At 63.7% G+C, this 20,608-nt stretch overlaps 1 protein-coding gene across 5 annotated transcripts in view; it reads right to left on the bottom strand.

The window, feature by feature from the left end:
• ITSN1 (intersectin 1) overlaps positions 1-20,608 on the bottom strand; it is a 174,598-nt gene that overhangs the window by 11,437 nt on the left and 142,553 nt on the right. For all 5 annotated transcript variants that reach the window (XM_080655315.1, XM_080655314.1, XM_080655312.1 and 2 more), the window contains 4 exons: positions 11,904-12,025; positions 8,724-8,830; positions 4,233-4,416; positions 280-378 (listed from right to left, as the gene is read on the bottom strand). In XM_080655315.1, the coding sequence (XP_080511441.1) occupies positions 280-378; positions 4,233-4,416; positions 8,724-8,830; positions 11,904-12,025 (512 nt within the window). The remainder of the gene's footprint in view (positions 1-279; positions 379-4,232; positions 4,417-8,723; positions 8,831-11,903; positions 12,026-20,608) is intronic.

A 20,608-nucleotide genomic window follows, 5' to 3' on the forward strand; every position in this document is an offset into this window, starting at 1 on the left:
AGGGGGCAGTGGCACCGAGCCTGCACTAGGGACAGAATCAAGGTCTCAGCTCTCACTTCCAACGTTCAAGGTCAAAGCCACTTGGTGGCTCGGCTGAAGGTCGCGTATTATTAGCTCTTTCGGGATAAACTGCTCCTCTTTCCGGGATAAACAGCGCAGGTGCCTCCACCCCTGTTGGTGCCGGATCGCCCCCACGGACAGCCAGCGGGGGCGCAGGCCGGCCGCCGTGGCCCGGGCGGGGGTGAGGAGCGTCCCGCACGCACGCGAGGGGGCACTCACGTTCTTGATGAGCAGCGGGTACCGGGTCACCCGCTGCATGGGCTTCAGGATGAAGCTGGAGAGCGGCATCCCCTTGCAGCGCGGGTCCATGGCCAGCCTCTGCAAGGAGTGGCCGTGAGGGCGGGGCCTGGGGGGGGGGGGGGGCCACGCCGCCGGGCATCCGGGCCCAGGACCTGGCACTCTCCGGGCGCGACCTGCGGCTGCGACTCAGCCACCAGGTGAGCCCCTGAGCCCAGGTGCCTCCCAGGGGCCCGCGGCTCCTCGCTCAGGGGGGAGATTAGCGACTGTTTCTCCTGGGCATGTGCAACATTTCCCCACCAGGCCCAAGTTCAAGGTGAATAAGAAGGCCCGGAGAAAAAAAAAAACCAAGATGGCGGCATAGGTAAACACCTAAACTGCTGCCTCGCACAACAATTTCAAAACTACAACTAAAAGACAGAACGGACACCATCCAGAACCACAGGAAAGCAGGCTGAGTGAAAATTCTACAACTAGAAGGAAGGAGAAAAGCTCACAGAGAATTGGAGGTACGGCAAAGGGGCTTTGTGCGCGCAGAGAGGAAGGGCGGCTGAGAGCTTGGCTGACTTCCTCTGGCGGAAGTGGGAAGGAAGCCTCGGACCGCGAGCTGGGAAAGGCAGAAGTCTGAAGGCGCACGCGGGCCAGTGCGCACAAAGGCTGCGGAGGTAGCCATAGGCTTTCCCTAGTGAAAGGGAGTCAGAGGATCCTGACTGAGCCCCAGTTCTGACTGCAGTGAACCCCAGTTCCAGGCGAGCCCCTGAGGACCCACGCTCTTGTGGGGGGAGTCTGGACTCTCAGGCGGAGACTCGAGCTGGGGAAGGCGGAGGACTGAAAGCGCACATGCGCGCAGGGGCGGGGCTGACAGGAAGCCAAGACTGAGACTCCACCCCATCCAAGCTGAGCACAGAGGCTATTGCAATTTGGCAAGTCTAATCCTATAAGGCTGTCTCCAGCACCGGGCTTCTCCCAGCATAGACACAGCTGATCCTTACAGCCAACTGGCCCGGAGGTCAATTCTTCCCAGTGATACCAACAACAATAAAGACTTAATTACAACAAGGCTGTACACACAGTCCACAAAGGGGTGCACCAAGAGTGTCCACCTCAGGTTAACTGGGGAAGCAGACCCACTGGGCCATATTGGAAACCTAGCACAAATATCTACCTTACCAACTCAGGGAAGCAGTGAAAATGCGGGGTCAAAGAATCAGATCACAAACGAAAGAAATGGAGGAAAACAAACGACTGGATATAGAATTCAAAACCACCGTTATAAGACTTTTTAAGAATATCCTAGAAAAGGCCGATAAATATAACGAGACCCTCGAAGATATGAAAAAGGACCAACTAGAAATTAAACATACACTGACTGAAATAAAAAATATTATACAGAGACCCAGAAACAGAATAGAGGAACACAAGAATCAAGTCAAGGAATTGAAATACAAAGAAGCAAAAAACACTCAACCGAAAAAGCAAAAAGCAAAAAAAAAAATCCAAAAAGTTGAAGATAATGTAAGAAGACTCTGGGACAACTTCAAGCGTACCAACATCAGAATTATGGGGGTGCCAGAAGAAGAGAGAGAGCAAGATACTGAAAACCTATTTGAAGAAATAATGACCGAAAACTTCCCCCACCTGGTGAAAGAAATAGACTTACAAGTCCAGGAAGCCCACAGAACCCCAAACAAAAGGAATCCAAAGAGGACCACACCAAGACACATCATAATTAAAATGCCAAGAGCAAAAGACAAAGAGAGAATATTAAAAGCAGCAAGAGAAAAACAGTTAATTACCTACAAGGGAGCACCCATACGACTGTCAGCTGATTTCTCAACAGAAACTATGCAGGCCAGACGGGAGTGGCAAGAAATTTTCAAAGTGATGAATAGCAAGAACCTACAACCAAGATTACTCTACCCAGCAAAGCTATCATTCAGAATTGAAGGGCAGATAAAGAGCTTCACAGATAAGAAAAAGCTAAAGGAGTTCATCACCACCAAACCAGTACTATATGAAATGCTGAAAGGTATTCTTAAAGAAGAGGAAGAAGAAAAAAGTAAAGAGAAAAAATTATGAACAACAAATACATATCTATCAACAAGCCAACCTAAAAATCAAGTGAATTAAAAACCTGAGGAGCAGAATAATCTGGTGAATATAATAGAATCAGGGGCATAGAAAGGGAGTGGGCTGATAATTCTCAGGGGGAAAGGGGTATGGGGGGGGTTCATGAAGAGAATGGACAAAAATCATACACCTATGGATGAGGACAGTGGGGGGTAGGTAAGGGCAGAAGGTGGGGTGGGAAAGGGGTGGAGGGGAGCTATGGGGGGAAAAAGGAGAAATAATTGTAATAATCTGAATAAAGATTTATTTTAAAAAAAAATAAATAAAATGGGAAAAAAAGGAAAAAAAAAAAGACAAAAAATAAATAAATAAATAAAATAAAATTTGGACACCAAAAAAAAAAAAAAAAAAAAGAAGGCCCGTCCGCCCCAGGCCGCCGAGGGCTGTGCGCTGGCTGTGCGAGGAGCCTGCCACGCCCACGGCGCCCCCCGCAGGCGGGGTCAGGGGTCAGACTCCGGCTTCAGGCCTGCGGGTGTCTCCCCCCAGGACTCCCCGCCTCTTGCTTCCACCCCTTGTGCAAATTCTGTCCATTTATCTGGAGGAAAGAGTCCTTCTGTCCCCAAAAGTGATCCTCTCCACAGTCGGGAGGTGGGAGGTGGGGGTGGGCGCCCGGCTGGGGACTGGGGCGCTGCACCTGCCCAGCGCGGACGCCACTCTTCCAGCAGCAAAGGCCTGTCACACGCCCCCAGGGACGAGGTGGGAGAGCTTCTGGGGGCGGGGAGGCGAGGAGGGGCCACCAGCCCCGTCCAGCATTTCCCTGAAGGTCAGGGACCTGGGGGTGCGCTCCTCCAGCCTGTGCCAGGAGGACCCGCCCGGCCCGAGCCCCGTGGCCCCGGCGCCCACCCGGCGGCCCAGCCCTGCTCTGCAGCGTGCATCCTGGGACCCACTCCTCCCCAGGACGACTGCACAGGGCCCCACGCGCTGGCGGCAAGCAGCAGCGTTTAATGTGGAGGAACTCCGAGGGGGGGGACCGAGCAAACACGCCGATGCTGTGGCCGAGGAGAGCCGGCAGGGAGGGGCCTTCAGGCACCATCGTTGGGGAGAAGGGCCGCGTGCCCCCAGTGCATCGGTGCAAAGACAGGTGTCATATACCTTGTTCTCTATGCAGCGAAACGTACCCGTTTAACGGGAAGTTAATTTATTCTCTTCTTTTCCTATTTCCTCTGGGAGAGGTGGTAAGGGCTGACATGCCCAGCAGGGACCCCACCCCGGGCCACGGCCTACTCCCAGGGCCGCAGACACAGGGCCTGGGCCCCCAGCAGCACCTCCCCACAGCCCCTCGAGGACGCACAGGTCTCCAGACCCCTACTCCCCCCGAGGCAGAGGCCCTGGCACGTCGCATGCCCCCCACCGGCTGCCTGGGGTCCAAGCCCATCAGGAAGCACCAAGCGGGGAAGGAACAGGGTCGCTGGGGCTGCAGGCTGCTTCCTCCAGGCGAAGGGCAGAGACCAGCAACGGGCGGAGGCTCCCAGATGAACCAAAGCAGGAAACCCGGGCCCCGCCCGCCCGCCCGCCCTCCCGGGCCTGAGAAATGGGAACTTAAACCTGAATCCAGTCACCACTAGCAACTGGACAGCAGCTCCGGCTCCGGGTGCAGGGCGGGGCCTCCTCTCCAGCTCTCCCGGAGCCCCACCCCCACCCCCACTGGTCACAACCACACCTGCCAGCTGGTGCCGCCCTATTGTTCAGCCAAGACCTGGGTGCGTGCCGGCCTTTAGCAGAACTTTGCACTGAATTAGCTCCTGACGCACCCAGTGGTGGGGATGGCCGCTGGGAGCAGGGTCCCGCCCAGCCCGGCTCCTGACCTTGACGAAGTCCTTGAAGTCGGGGGCCTCGTCCGTCTTCTGCTGGATGAGGGCCGCCCCATTGAGCTGGCAGCTGCAGAAGCGGATGTAGGGCTGCATGTGGGGCAGCTGGGCCGTCAGGATGTCCCCAATCATCTTCACCGGCATCCTCTCCCCCGACATCTTCTTGCGAACTCTCAGCGCTCTGCGTGCAGACACAGCCACTGAGACCCGCCCTCGCGCTGTCCGACCGGACAGAAACGGGATGTGTGTGAGGGACACGAGCCCAAGGGCCACTGAAGGGCCTTTGTGGGGACGGGGACAGAGAAAGACAGGAGCCTAGTGCTACGGGGGTCACCGGAGCGTTTCTCTTGGATGTGACGGCTGTTTGCTGGCTCTTAGGCATAAATCAAGTTTTCTTATGGACAAATACGGGATCCATTCTCAGTCGCTCAGACAGGGTCCCTGTGTCAACGTGTCCCTTGACGGGTCACCTGTGGTGAAGGACCCAGCCGGTGTGGCCCCGAGAGAGCCTGTTTCGGGGCCATTCCCGCCCAAGGGAAATACGGTGGCCAGCGGACATGCAGGCTGCTTTCAGACTAAACACCACATAACCAAGGAGGCTCATCAGCTACACAGAAAACAGTCCTGTTAACGTCCCAAGGCCACGGGCGAGTGATGCCCGACTCACTGCCTCCTCGCCGTGGCCAATCTGACGTTACCCTCATGAGGGGAGTTCTGAAGGGGGGAGCCCGTGAACACCTAACAGACCAGTGGACCCAGACAGTGTGTATCTGCAGCCAAGAGGGCCTGGCGGGCCTGGCGGTGTCTGCTCTGGGGTCTGGCTGCAGTCTGCCTGTTCAGGGCCATCCCTGCCACCTGGAATACGTGACCCCAACACTGGACTCTAGGAAAGGGCACTGAGCTTCTCACACAGCAAGGACAGCAATGCCCTGTGAGGGCAGGACCACAGCAGGTGAGGCCATGCGTGTGTTCTGCCTATCCTAGTGATCATAGGGGGGCGGGGGATGGATGGATGGGTGAGTAAATGGATGGGTAGGTGGATGGATGGGTGGGTAGGTGGATAGATGGGTGAATGGATGGATAGATGGGTGGGTGGGTGGGTGGGTGGATGGATGGATGGATGGATGGATGGATGGATGGGTGGGTGGGTGGATGGATGGATGGATAGATGGATAGATGGATAGGTGGATGGATAGGTAGATGGATGGGTAGATGGATGGATGGGTGGGTAGGTGGATGGATGGGTGAATGGATGGATAGATGGGTGGGTGGATGGGTGGATGGATTAGTGGGTGGATGGATGGATGGATGGATGGATGGATGGATGGATAGATAGATGGATAGATGGATAGGTGGATGGATGGGTGGATGGATGGGTAGGTGGATGGGTGGATGGATGGGTAGGTGGATGGGTGGGTGGGTGGGTGGATGGATGGGTAGGTGGATAGATGGGTAGGTGAATGGGTGGATGGATGGGTAGGTGGATGGGTGGACGGATGGGTAGGTGGATGGGTGGGTGGGTGGGTGGGTGGATGGATGGATGGATGGATGGATGGATGGATGGGTAGGTGGATGGGTGGACGGATGGGTAGGTGGATGGATGGATGGATGGATGGGTAGGTGGATGGGTGAACGGATGGGTAAGTGGATGGATGGGTGGATGGATGAGTAGGTGGATGGGTGGATGGATGGATGGATGGATGGTTGGATAGGTGGATGGATGGGTGCGTGGATGGATGGATGGATGGATGGATGGATGGATGGATGGATGGATAGGTGGATGGATGGGTGGGTGGGTGGATGGATGGATGGAAGGGTAGGTGGATGGATGGATGGATGGATGGATGGATGGATGGATGGATGGATAGGTGGATGGGTGGATGGATGGGTAGGTGGATGGATGGGTGGATGGATGGATGGATGGGTAGGTGGATGGATGGATGGATGGATGTATAGGTGGATGGGTGGATGGATGGGTGATTGATGGGTAGGTGGATGGGTGGATGGATAGGTGGATGGGTGGGTGGGTGGGTGGATGGATGGATGGATGGATGGGTGGATGGATGGGTAGGTGGATGGGTGGGTGGGTGGATAGGTGGGTGGGTGGATGGATGGATGGATGGATGGATGGATGGGTAGGTGGATGGGTGGATGGGTGGGTGGGTGGATGGATGGATGGATGGATGGATAGGTGGATGGGTGGATGGATGGGTGGATGGATGGGTGGATGGATGGGTGGATGGATGGGTGGATGGATGGGTAGGTGGATGGGTAGGTGGATGGGTGGGTGGATGGGTGGGTGGGTGGATGGATGGATAGATGGATGGATGGATGGATGGATGGGTGGGTAGGTGGATGGATGGATGGATGAATAGATGGATGGATGGATGGGTGGATGGATGAATGGGTGGATGGATGGGTAGGTGTATGGGTGGATGGATAGGTGGATGGATGGATGGATGGTTAGATGGATGGATGGATGGATGGATGGATGGATGGATGGATAAATGGAGGGAAGGAAGACACAGAAAGGCCTGGGGAGCCACTCCAGCCACGCCTCCTTGGGCCAACCCCTTGGGGACACACCCACCACCTCCCCACCCCCACGGAGAGCTGCCAAGCAAAAGGCTCTTTAACCTGCAGGTGTATTTTCCCAAGAAAACCTCTGAGTTTATTGTAAACAGCTTGTCTCCACCCTTCAGGCTGAGTACCGGTAGTTTCCGGCGTCACCTCACCCCCTTGGGCCAGGCGAGAAGGCAGCGCCCTCCAAGGGCCCAAGCCGGGCACTGACTATGCACCAGGCGCCCCAAGGAGAACACTGCGTGGTGGGTATCACCGTGGTCCCTCCTTACCGATGGGACACGGAGGCCCGGGGAGTGGAGTGACTTGCTCAGGGACACACGGCGGCGGGAATAGCCGTCTGCGAGCCCGACTGTGAGCCAGCCTCCCCACCCCCGTCAGCCCCCTCACCCCCCTCACCCCCTGCACCCCCTCAGCGCCCCTCAGGGAGGGAATGGAAGTTCTTCCTCCGAAGCCCCTGGGTCGTCTTCCTCCAGCCCAGATTTCCAGCCCTCCTCTCCATCGCAGGGCACATGGACTAATTACCAAAACCCTGGGCACACCAAAAACTTATTTCTGCCCATCTGACAAAATAAAAAGGTGTGATTTTGATTCATTCACACCAGACGGCTACTGTTGTTGTTGTTTGTGTTGGTTTTTTTAATCATGTTTTTACTGATTTCAGAGAGAGAAACATCAATGATGAAAGAGAATCATTGATCAGCTGCCTCCTGCACGCCCCCGACTGGGATCAAGCTGGCAACTCAGGCATGTGCCCTGACCCGGAATCGAACCCCTGACTTTCTGGTTCATAGGTCAACACTCAACCCCTGAGCCACGCCAGCCGGCTTGTTGTCATCTTTTTCTTTGACAACCTGAGGGAAAAGAGGCCAGTGCCCTGACTAAAGAGTCAGGTGTCGCATGTTTTAAACACCCTGTGGCAGCCTCCCCCCCCCCACCCCCACCCCCCGCCTAGAACAGAGAGAGCAGACGCCGCACATTCTGCTCAGGTCCAGCGCCGAGCCTCCTCCCTGCATCCCTGTCCCTCCCCCACACCCTCCAGGAAGCAGGGACCTGAACTTGCAAGGACAACAGAGGGACGGCATTTAGGGAAAGCCGCTTTGACCACGGGACCTCAGCGCTCAGGGCTGGCAGACCCGGGCGGAGCGTGCTGGGCCAGGGGGGAGGGGGAGGCCCTTGCTCCCCACTGGCCGCTGCGCGGGCCGCCCGGGTCCTGGCCAGTGCGTCACGCGAGGGCTGGCAGGGAGCTTGGCGAGGATGTGCCCAATGCTCTCTTTGTACAGGTCCAGTGCGTCACGCGAGGGCTGGCAGGGAGCTTGGCGAGGATGGACCCAATGCTCTCTTTGTACAGGTCCAGTGCGTCACGCGAGGGCTGGCAGGGAGCTTGGCGAGGATGGACCCAATGCTCTCTTTGTGCAGGTGGGGAAACTGAGGCTCGAAGGGCAGGGAGTCGGGCTCCAGCAGCAGGCCCCCTACCCCTGGCCACCGCCTCTGAGAACCGACGGGGAATAAAATGTCAGCAGCGCTCAGGCCGGGTGTCGGGCCAGGGACAGGGCCACCGTCTCCACCTGCGGGGGCCAGGAACGTCCCGGGAGACCGACACTGGCCCGTGGGAACGGGTCCGAGGGGAGGCGTGTGGGGGCCCCAAGCCATTGGAGCCGGGGGGCCTGGCTCTGGAAATCCTAGACCCACAGTCAGCAAAGGCCCTGGTGCCCTGAAAAGCTGGGGGGGGGCGGTTCAGAAAAGCGTGAGAGCCCCAAGAGCGATGGTGCTTGCGCGTGGACGTGCGCACGAGACAGAGGAAGCGGCGTGTGCGTGGCGGGACGCAGGACGGACACACGGACGGACGGACGGACAGCGTGCCGGCGCGGGAGGCGAGGCGAGGCGGGGGGTGGGGGGGAGGCTTACTTCAGCAGCTTGATGTTACACATGATCAGCTCCTTCCAGTTAACAAACGTCATGGCGCCCTCTTTCTCCGTGAGCAGCTCGGCCTCCATCAGGGGCTTCTGAAAGATCTAGACGCAGAGAGGAGCGCTTCAGGCAGCGAGGCAGCGGCCCCCACCCCCGCCCCACGCAGCCCTGCTCAGAGCGGGGAGCCCCCGGGAGCCCGAGCAGAGCCCGCCGCCCTGCCTTTCTGAAGCAGGGGGATCCCCAGCAGGTCTGCAGTGTTTTGCAAGGGGGGCCCTGGAGTGTGGAGAACCAGCCTGCGCGCCCAGGACACAGCTGAGGCCTGTACGCAGCCGCCCACCGTCGGACCTGCCGCTAGGACCTGGGCACAGGGCATGGGCGCAGGGCGTGGGCACAGGGCACAGGGCACAGGGTGTGGGCACAGGGTGTGGACACAGGGCACAGGGTGTGGGCACAGGGCACAGGGTGTGGGCACAGGGTGTGGACACAGGGCACAGGGTGTGGGCACAGGGCACAGGGCACAGGATGTGGGCACAGGGTGTGGGCACAGGGCACAGGGTGTGGGCACAGGGTGTGGGCACAGGGCACAGGGTGTAGACACAGGGCACAGGGTGTGGGCACAGGGTGTGGGCACAGGGCACAGGGCACAGGGCACAGGGCACAGGGCGGGGGACAGGGCCGGGACGCAGGGCGGGGGACAGGGCCGGCACGCAGTTGGGGGGACAGGGCCGGCACGCAGGGCGGGGGACAGGGCCGGCACGCAGTTGGGGGGACAGGGCCGGCACGCAGGGCGGGGGACAGGGACGGGATGCAGGGGGAGGGACAGGGCCGGGACGCAGGGCGGGGGACAGAGCTGGTACACGGGGTCGGTGCCCTCCTGGGCCCCGGGACAGGACATACTAGTAAGTGTGCCGGCCACGCCCTGCACTGCTGGGTGGCCGCCTGCAGTGGCCACAGATCCCAGCTGAACCCGCGTGGGAGGCCCTGCCCGCAGGCAGGTCGTACCCCCCTGGGCCAGGGCCCCCCTGAAGGTCCCGGGGCGGGACAGCCGTCTCTACGGGAACTTGGCCACCGGACGCTGGCAGCCTGGACTCCTGAGTCCTTAACCAGTGCTGACCCTGACGTACACCAGCCACTGCCCGAAGGTGCCACAGCTGAGGGGTGACACGCACGCCCCGGGCTGTGTATTTAGGGACAGTCCAGTCTGCCAAGAAAGGGGCGCGTTTTTTCATTTGCACCTTGTTTGCGGGGGCCTCGTGGGCCAGCACCCACTGCAGCCTACACTCACTCAGCCCCGCGGGGTGGGGAGGGTAGTGGCGGGGGGGGCGGGGGGGCGAGTCCGGCTCTCCTATTGCTCAGGCAACAGCCTTTGGGGGTGCCCTGAGGGGGGCAGGGGCTCGAAACTCTTACAGGGCTTTGCAGGTGTCGAGGGACCCTGACGACCAGCTCGGCAAACCCTGTCTAAGGAGGCCCCTCCCCGGTGCGCAGCAGACCCCCTCCCCACCCCCCCCACCCCGCAGGGCTCCCGGAGGAGAGGGAAGGGGATGCGTCTGGGACGGGGTGCGTGGGGGCCTGGAGGAAAGAGACTTCTCGGGGCAGACGCAGCCCTGGGTGACCACACAGCAGCCCTGGGTGACCCCACAGCATTCCTGGGGTGACCCCACAGCATTCCTGGGGTGACCCCACAGCAGCCCTGGGTGACCCCACAGCAGCCCTGGGTGACCCCACAGCAGCCCTGGGTGACCCCACAGCAGCCCTGGGTGACCCCACAGCAGCCCTGGGTGACCCCACAGCAGCCCTGGGGTGACCCCACAGCATTCCTGGGGTGACCCCACAGCATTCCTGGGTGACCCCACAGCAGCCCTGGGGTGACCCCACAGCATTCCTGGGGTGACCCCACAGCATTCCTGGGGTGACCCCACAGCAGCCCTGGGTGACCCCACAGCAGCCCTGGGTGACCCCACAGCATTCCTGGGGTGACCCCACAGCAGCCCTGGGTGACCCCACAGCAGCCCTGGGTGACCCCACAGCGGCCCTGGGTGACCCCACAGCAGCCCGACGACGCCAAGCCGGGCGGAGTGCGGAGCCTTGCCCTGTGGCAGCAGCAGCTGGTGGCTGAGCCCGGACGCCCAGCTCACATGTCTGCCCACGCGACTCCACACAGACTCCCGTGTCCCTTGGCCTGAGTGGTCCCGGCCCCTCCGTGGGCAGGACGCGGAGTTGGCCCCAGGTGAGAGGGTAACCTCCTTTCTTGGGTCACATTCTCCCGCGTGGCTGACTGTCTGGGTGCTCCCCAAACACCCGAAAGTGGCTCAGGCAGAGCCCTCCCCGCCCGGCCCCACCCTGCCGGCAGCGCTACCTCGGTGACCAGCTGCAGGCCCCCTGCCCCCCTTCTGCCAGGGCACTGCCCCCCGTACCCCCACACGGCGGTTACCTCGGTGACCAGCTGCAGGCCCCCTGCCCCCCCTCTGCCAGGGCACTGCCCCCCGTACCCCCACACGGCGGTTACCTCGGTGACCAGCTGCAGGCCCCCTGCCCCCCCTCTGCCAGGGCACTGCCCCCCGTACCCCCACACGGCAGTTACCTTGGTGACCAGCTGCAGGCCCCCTGCCCCCCCTCTGCCAGGGCACTGCCCCCCGTACCCCCACACGGCAGTTACCTTGGTGACCAGCTGCAGGCCCCCTGCCCCCCCTCTGCCAGGGCACTGCCCCCCGTACCCCCACACGGCGGTTACCTCGGTGACCAGCTGCAGGCCCCCTGCCCCCCCTCTGCCAGGGCACTGCCCCCCGTACCCCCACACGGCAGTTACCTTGGTGACCAGCTGCAGGCCCCCTGCCCCCCCTCTGCCAGGGCACTGCCCCCCGTACCCCCACACGGCAGTTACCTTGGTGACCAGCTGCAGGCCCCCTGCCCCCCCTCTGCCAGGGCACTGCCCCCCGTACCCCCACACGGCAGTTACCTCGGTGACCAGCTGCAGGCCCCCTGCCCCCCTTCTGCCAGGGCACTGCCCCCCGTACCCCCACACGGCAGTTACCTCGGTGACCAGCTGCAGGCCCCCCGTCCCCCCCTCTGCCAGGGCACTGCCCCCCGTACCCCCACACGGCGGTTACCTCGGTGACCAGCTGCAGGCCCCTGTCCCCCCTCTGCCAGGGCACCCCCGCACCCCCACACGGCGGTTACCTCGGTGACCAGCTGCAGGTCGTTCACGTAGTTCTCCTCGGTGACGATGAGCTCGTGGATGTAGCCCTGCCGCTTCCGCTCCGTGGGGCTCAGCATGTCCAGCAGGTGGAGGTCGGAGCACCCTGCAAAACACCACGGGGCGGCTTAGGGCGGGTCTGGGGCAGCTCCGCAGTGAGGACCCCGGGGCGCGAGGCTGCTGGGCCCGTGGCCTCCCTCTCGGGGCTGCGGCGGGTTGACGTGTGCCCCCCCCAACCCCGAAAATATGTTCAGGTCCCAACCCTGGCGCTTGTGGGGTGACTTTGTTTGGAAACAGGGTCCCCGCCGATGGCCTGATTTCAGACGAGCTCACACCCCATCAGTGTGGGCCCCCATCCAACGCCCGTGCGTCCTCGCAGGAAGAAGGACAGACAGACCGACAGAGCGCCCTGGACGACGGAGGCAGGGACGAGCCAGGGTGCCAGCAGGCAGCCGCGGGGATGGGTGGGGGGGGGAGCCTGGCACACATCCTCCCCGGAGCCTGCGGAGGACGGGCCCTGCTGCACCCGGCGGTGGACTTCCCGCGTCCAGCCCCGCGAGGCATCCCGTTCCTGTTGTCTTAGGCCAGCCACCAGCCATGGGCATGTCACCACGGCTTCAGCCGGCCCCGCAGGCTCACTGCTGCCCCCAAAGCCACTGACGTAGCGTGGGGAGAGGGGCGTCGGCCGGGCGGGTGCGGGAGCCTGGCTTGGGCACCGTGTCTGTGCTCAGACACCAGTTGTCTCTGACTCGCAGGCGAGGAAACAGGCTCCGCAGCTCTCAGCCGATGGGGACGCCCGGAGCCCACCCGACACTCTGCCCCGACGCCAGGCTCTGCCCCAATGCCAGGCTCTGCCCCGACGCCAGGCTCTGCCCCGACGCCAGGCTCTGCCCCGACGCCAGGCTCTGCCCCGATGCCAGGCTCTGTCCCGATGCCAGGCTCTGCCCCGATGCCAGGCTCTGTCCCGACGCCAGGCTCTGCCCCGATGCCAGGCTCTGCCCCGATGCCAGGCTCTGCCCCGATGCCAGGCTCTGCCCTAGACCCTGGTGTGGGTCCACGCTGCAGGCGGGACACGGTGACCCTGTGCTGCGGCCCCGATGGCCTGGGGACCTCCAGGCTGGGTGCACTGTCCCGGACCACGCCAGGCCAGGCCCCAGCCCGGAAGCCCGCAGCGAGCCTGCAGACAGAGCAGGGAACCCCTCCAGCTGCAAACGGGATGCCCAAGGCCAGGCCAGGCCCGAGACCTGGGAGGGCTGAGGGCGCCCCTGCCTCTGCCCCCTTCGCTGGTTCTGGGAGGTTTGGGCTGTGGGCAGAGGCTGCCCCGGGGCCGCCATGGATGAGGGGGAGGCTCCATTCTCGGGAAACCGCTTCCAGCCAGAGGTCCCCCCGCTTTTGTCAGCGGTTCTTCATTGAATCCCAGAAATCCGGTTTGTAAGGTAGATCGGGAGGCTCCTGCGTGGCGGGGGGATGGGCGGTCCCATTCCCTGTTCTCATCCCTTCTCCCCACCAGGGGCGCCACGGAGCACAGGGCGCAAACCCTCGCAGGGCCCGGCCCCCAAGGTGCCTGCAGGGACCGGCCGGGACAGCGTGGCCTGGGAGCGCGTTAGACAGGCCGTGCGCAGCCCTCGGGTGGGTCCGGAAGTCTGCCCTGGGACCAGCTCTCCGGTGGGGGTGTCGGCCGCCAGCTGGAGGAGCCGGCTCTGGCCCCGCAGCGGTTCCTCCGGTTTCCACCTCCCCGGAGCCGGGCTCAGGCTGACCGGGTCTGTGTGCGGGGAGCCAGTGCAGACGGACTGAGCCTCTGGGCGGGGGAGGCCCTGGAATTCCTGGCAAAGGCTTCCCTGCGCCGGGGGCGGACTCTGGCCGGAGCTCCCGGGCCCGGCGGGTCCCTGCGCTGGCCGAACGCCCTCTGGAATGTGGTGGCCGCTCGCCCCAACGGGACAGGCGGAGGCAGGCTGGGAAGCAGCCAGGACGAGCCATCACGGTCAGGCCCATCCACCAGGCCTTTCACGGTCACGGCGGTCGTTCCGCAGCCAGGAGCCCAGCAGGAACCTCCGTGCGCTCTGCGGGTTGCCCGCCCAGCCGGCCAGAGGGCAGCCGGCCAGGCCCCCGCTTCCGGGCTCTCCCAGGACAGCCCCCAGGAAATAGCCTCGAGTTGGGGGGACAGGCTCATGCCTCCGCTCTCGCCACACTCTCCTGCTAGTGACTCCGCGACCCAGGACCAGGGCCTTTGCTGGTAAAGGGCGGGAGGCAGCCCTGGACGGCGCTGGCGTGAGCTCCCGGGTTTCAGGACCTGCCTCCCCGCGGGCACTGGCGTGTGGGTGGGGCTGCGGGCCCACCCCCACCGGGCAGGCGCGTGCAGGGACACCAACGGCTGGACCGGGCCCTGGCTGGACCCGTGTTCGAGTGTCCTGTCCGTCAGTTTCCCCTGGAGAACGCGATGGCGCTGGACTCCTGCCCCGGAAAACACACGTGCACACCGCACACAACACACACACATGTGCAAACCGCACACAACATACACACCGCACACAACACACACACATGTGCAAACCGCACACAACATACACACCGCACACAACATACACACTGCACACAACATACACAAGTGCACACCGCACACAAAGTACACACGTGCACACCGCACACAACACACACACGTGCACATCGCACACAAAATACACACGTGCACACCGCACACAACACACTCACGTGCATATCACACACAAAATACACACGTGCACACAACACACAACACACACACATGCACACCGCACACAACACACGTGCGCACCACACACAACATACACATGTGCACACCACACACAAAATACACACGTGCACACCGCAAACAAAATACACACGTGCACACCGCAAACAAAATACACATGTGCACACAACATACACACACGTGCACACAGCACACACGTGCACACAGCACACAACGTGCACACACATGCACATCACACACAACATACACACATGTGCACACAGCACACGCATGCACACCATACACACACGTGCACACAGCACACGACATGCACACGTGCACACAGTTTTGTAGCGGTCACGGACCCCTTCAAGCTTGTTCCTGGATCTCACTCATTCGACAAGCGTTTGCTGACGTCCTCCCGCCAGCCTGGCGCTGGCTGTGCTGGGTGCTGCGGATCCACGACGGAAAAGGAGTCCCTGCCCGCCGAGTGTACAGCTAAGAACCTTGGGGTTCAGTGGTCCCCAGATGTGGGCGTTACTGCACGCCCTCCCCCCCCGCCCCCATGAAGTGACACTGCCCTCCCACAGGGTGAAGGCGGTGCTGCCCCGCCAGGTCGCAGGTGGTACTGCACCCTGGCAGCCCCAGGCTGAGCATGGACCCTGGGGGTCATATGAGAGCTGATGGCTGGCCCTTGGTGGCCTGGACCAGGACTGCCAGGTGGCCTGCAGCGCCCAGGACAGAGGACTGCCCACCCCCAATGCCAACAGCACCCCGTGAGAAACAGTCGCATTACTAGAAGGCGACCACCCAACCAGCCCAGGCCGACTGCGCGATGGCGCGATGAGCCGAGGACGCGAGGGGGCTGGGCAGGCCTGTGAGGAAGGACGACAGCGACGCGCTGGTTTCGGAAGCGCTTCTGAGGCGCCAAGCCGGCCACGGTGCAGCCCTGAAGCTCAGAGCCAGAGCCGCAGCAGGAGGTCTGGCCGGATTCGGGCCACGGGGCCGCGTCGGGGGGCCGGGCCAGTTCATGTGACCTAGAGGCCTGCTGCCCTTGGCGGGTTAGGGTGCCGGGGCTGTTCCGCGGGGGCGTGGGGCCAGCGTGCCGGCGAATGCAGGGGCCGAGGGACCAGCAAGACGGAAGCCCAGGCGGCGGTTCATCGCTAAGGGGAGGATGTGCCAGCGTCGCTGAGGACAGGTGGCCCAGCCCTCCGGCTCCGCGCCCCCGGTCAGCCGGACATCGGTCCCAGGCGCTCCCGTCCACGCGGAGGGCATCTCCAGGGTTGGCCTGACTGCAGGAGCCGGGCCTCGGCCCCAGTCTCCGCTGCCAGGCGCACCCACCCCGAGGCCAGCCGGCTCCCCGGAAATGGATCTAACTGCTGCCTCGGGCCCAGTCTCTGCTGCCAGGTGACCCCACCCCAGGCCAGCCGGCTCCCCGGAAATGGATCTAACTGCTGCCTCGGGCCCAGTCTCTGCTGCCAGGTGACCCCACCCCAGGCCAGCCGGCTCCCCGGAAATGGATCTAACTGCTGCCTTGGGCCCAGGTGACCCCACCCCCAGACCAGCCGGCTCCCCGGAAATGGATCTAACTGCTGCCTCGGCCCAGTGTCTGCTGCCAGGTGACCCCACCCCCAGACCAGCCGGCTCCCCGGAGATGGATCTAACTGCTGCCTCGGCCCAGTGTCTGCTGCCAGGTGACCCCACCCCCAGGCCGGCCGGCTCCCCAGGAAATGGACCTGACTGCTGCCTTGGCCCAGTCTCCGCTGCCAGGTGACCCCACCCCAGGCCGGCCGGCTCCCCGGAAATGGATCTAACTGCCGCCTCGGGCCCAGGTGACCCCACCCCAGGCCGGCCGGCTCCCCCGGAAATGGATCTAACTGCTGCCTCGGGCCCAGGTGACCCCACCCCAGGCCGGCTGGCTCCCCCGGAAATGGATCTAACTGCTGCCTCGGGCCCAGGTGACCCCACCCCAGGCCGGCCGGCTCCCCGGAAATGGATCTAACTGCCGCCTCGGGCCCAGGTGACCCCACCCCAGGCCGGCCGGCTCCCCCGGAAATGGATCTAACTGCTGCCTCGGGCCCAGGTGACCCACCCCAGGCCGGCCGGCTCCCCTGGAAACGGATCTGACTGCTGCCTCGGCCCCAGTCTCTGCTGCCAGGTGACCCACCCCAGGCCGGCCGGCTCCCTGGAAACGGATCTAACTGCTGCCTCAGCCCCAGTCTCTGCTGCCAGGTGACCCCACCCCAGGCCGGCCGGCTCCCCTGGAAACGGATCTGACTGCTGCCTCGGGCCGGGCGGCCTGTGGAGCAGGAGAGGCGGGGCCGGGGCCGCGGGGGAGGCACGCACGGCAGGTCCCGTGGTCCCCGCGCCGTCCCTGCGAGCGAGGCCTCTACGCTGGGGGCCTGGCCTTCCTCGGTGACAGGGCTGTGCGGGCCCCGTCGGGGGGACTGAAGCAGGATGGGCCCGTCCTCCCAGAGCTGGGTCTGCCGGGGGCTTGGGCCTCCTCCCACCGCCTCCGGTCCTGGCCGTGTTGCCGGCCGCTGCTTGTCAGTCCCGGAGGCCGCAGAGGTGTGGACCCCTAGGCCTGGGGTCCAGGGGTCTCGGGAGCTGGGGGCACCCACTCCAGCCTGTCCTGGGACCCCGGCCCTGAGTCTGGGCTGCCGCTCGCTCCTCGGTCCCAACCAGAGGCTCCGAGTGGCCACGTGGCTCCAGACAAGCTTCAGGCCTCCCAGGAAGGGGCGCCCGTCCACAGCTGGGGCGCTGAGCAATCAGAATGGGGGGATGAAGCGACTGGGGACCAGCCAGCGCTTGGTTCCGTCAGCGCGGCCTGCACTTCACAGACGCGTGGCGCTCGTGGCGGCGTGACGGACGCTGGCGTCCCGGGCGGGGCCCCGTGGCCTCCTCTGTGCGCCGGCTCCTGGCCCGCGGACGCCACGCGTGCTTTGCGTGCTCCCCGGGTGTCTGCTCTCGGGGCGCGCCCCTGCGGCTTCGGGTCTCCTTGCTGGCGGTCGTCAATCAATCCTTGGGGTGCACGAGGCAGATGGCGTGTCAGAGGTGGGAACCTTGTTGCTGGAGGACGAGGAGGAGGCAGGGGTTCTGCCTGGAGGCATCCGGAATATTCTCTGGAGCAGGAAGAACTGCAGCTGGGCTTCACGAGGCGAATGTCAGGCTGGGCAGGCGGTGGGGAGGGTCCCGGCCGGGGTTCCAGCAGAGGGTCCCCGCAGGGGGTCCCAGCAGAGGGTCCCAGCAGAGGGTCCCAGCAGAGGGTCCCTGCAGGGGGGTCCCTGCAGAGGGTCCCAGCAGGGGGTCCCAGCAGGGGGTCCCTGCAGGGGGGTCCCTGCAGAGGGTCCCGGCCGGGGTTCCAGCAGAGGGTCCCCGCAGGGGGTCCCAGCAGAGGGTCCCAGCAGGGGGTCCCAGCAGGGGGTCCCAGCAGGGGGTCCCAGCAGGAGGTCCCAGCAGAGGGGGTCCCAGCAGGGGGGTCCCAGCAGGGGGTCCCAGCAGGGGGGTCCCAGCAGAGGGTCCCAGCAGGAGGTCCCAGCAGGGGGTCCCCGCAGAGGGTCCCAGCAGGGGGTCCCAGCAGGGGGTACCAGCAGGGGGTCCCAGCAGGGGGTCCCAGCAGGGGGTCCCAGCAGAGGGGGTCCCAGCAGGGGGGTCCCAGCAGGGGGGTCCCAGCAGGGGGTCCCAGCAGGGGTCCCAGCAGAGGGTCCCAGCAGGGGGTCCCAGCAGGGGGTCCCAGCAGGGGGTACCAGCAGGGGGGTCCCAGCAGAGGGTCCCAGCAGGGGGGTCCCAGCAGGGGGTCCCAGCAGGGGGTCCCAGCAGGGGGTCCCAGCAGAGGGTCCCAGCAGGGGGGTCCCAGCAGGGGGTCCCAGCAGGGGGTCCCAGCAGGGGGGTCCCAGCAGAGGGTCCCAGCAGGGGGTCTCAGCAGGGAGTTCCAGGGGGTCCCAGCAGAGGGGTGCCTGGAGCCCAAAACAGGTGCAGAGGAGGGAAGCAGATGCTGGGGTGACAGGTGTGGAGGAAAACGGGTGCAGTCATAAATCACACGTCCCTCACTGGCAGGTCGTGGTGGGCGGTACCCCCAGGCCTGTAACTTGTTCAGTGAAAGACGTTACAGGCCTGTCCATTGTTCTCGTGTATGTGGGTGACACACCCTGGAAATGCCAGAAATAATACCCCTCAGGGCACAGCCGCCCTCAAGAGAGGCACCTCTCACCAGCTCCCCTGGAACCCAGTCCCGCCGGCTTCCTCCCCCTCCATGGAGTCTTCCTCATGCTCCCGCTTGAATGATAAACGCATAAAAGAAGCTGCAAACCCACTCTCCGGAGGGTCTGAGATCTGGCTTCCCGGCAATAGTCTTCCGTTTTGTTCAGATGAACTCATACACACTCTCTCCGACACCGGCACAGGGCTAGTGTGAGCGCCCCCTCACCCCACCCCACCCCGTCCCAGCACTGCACTGAACCTTCCCCAGTCACCCCTATGTGGAGCCCCTGCAGTTACTCCCCATGAGCAGAAAGGAAACTGAGGCACGGGGCCGGTGAGCACTGGCCGAAGTCTCATTAATCCTTGGCAGCGGGAGTCTGACCCTCCGCGCCTGCTCTTAGCCACTGAGCCCGCCTGGCTGGGAGGCGATGTGCCAGTCCGCTCCGGCTGCCTGACAAGGTCCCCGTCCGGCACTCAGACAACGGAAACGTTGTCTCAGCCTGGAGTCTGGAAGTCCAAGGTCAAGGTGCAGCAGGCCTGCTTTCCTCAGAGGCCTCTCCCCTCGCTGGCAGACATGCTGTTTCTGTGTGGCCTCCCCTCCCACGAGGCCTCCCCTCCCACGTGATCATCCCTCCCACGTGATCATCCCTCCCACGTGGCCTCCCCTCCCATGTGATCACCCGCGTGGCCTCCCCTCCCACGTGGCCTTCCCTCCCACGTGGCCTTCCCTCCCACGTGGCCTTCCCCCCACGTGGCCTTCTCTACCACGTGAACATCCCTCCCACATGGCCTCCCCTCCCACGTGGCCTCCCACGTGGCCTCCCCTCCCACATGGCCTTCCCTCCCACGTGATCATCCCTCCCATGTGGCCTCCCCTCCCACGTGGCCTCCCCTCCCACGTGGCCTCCCCTCCCACGTGATCATCCCTCCCACGTGGCCTCCCCTCCCACGTGGCCTCCCCTCCCACGTGGCCTCTCCTCCCACGTGATCATCCCTGGCAACGGTACTCAAATCTCTTCTTACAGGGACGGGAGACAGGATTAGGGCTCAGTCCAATGGCCTCATCTGAATGATCTTTAAGGCCGCATCTCCCAATACAGCCCCCTCTGAGGCACTGAGGGTTATGGCTCCAGCATATGATTTTGGGGGGACACCATTCAGCCCCGAGCAAGTGGGGCACACAGCTGAGGAGGCTCTGAACAGCGGAGCGAGGCGGCTGTATCTTGGCCTTTGGCTGCAGAGCAGGGAAGGTTTGGGCTGTATTTCGGGAGGGTCACCGTGGCAGCTGCTGGAGGGGGACCAATCAGCCCGCCGCCGGTGCAACCAGGGCCGTAACTGACGCTTCCTGACGCTTCCAGGCGCTCCTGGCGGTGGCCAAGGCGAGGCCCCTCACGCCATCCGAGGGGAGGCGGTGCCTGTCCTGGCGGCGACATGAGCGGCCGGCGCCCCAGCTGCGGGGCAGGCGGTGGGGAGGGTCCCGGGCACCGAGGCAGGTCGCTCAGGCGGCTCGCAGGGCGGGACGCGGGGTGCCGGGAGCCGCGCTGCCACCCCTGACCCCGACTCCACGGCCAGGGACGGAGGCCACCCGCCAAGCACCTTCATTGTCTGGATGGGACACGGAGCCCAAGGTGACCGGTGGCTTCGCGGTCAGGACACACCTGTGCGCGGCCGTCGGGAACCACGGGCCGCTCGGCACAGCGTGGCCGGACCCTCCTCCGGGCGCCTCCTGCGTCAGGGCAGCCGGTCCCCTCCAAGCGTGAGCCTGGCCCGCAGGAAGCTGGG

The sequence above is a fragment of the Plecotus auritus genome (genome assembly GCF_963455305.1).
Source record: "Plecotus auritus genome assembly, chromosome: 2".
Taxonomy (NCBI): Eukaryota; Metazoa; Chordata; class Mammalia; order Chiroptera; family Vespertilionidae; genus Plecotus; species Plecotus auritus.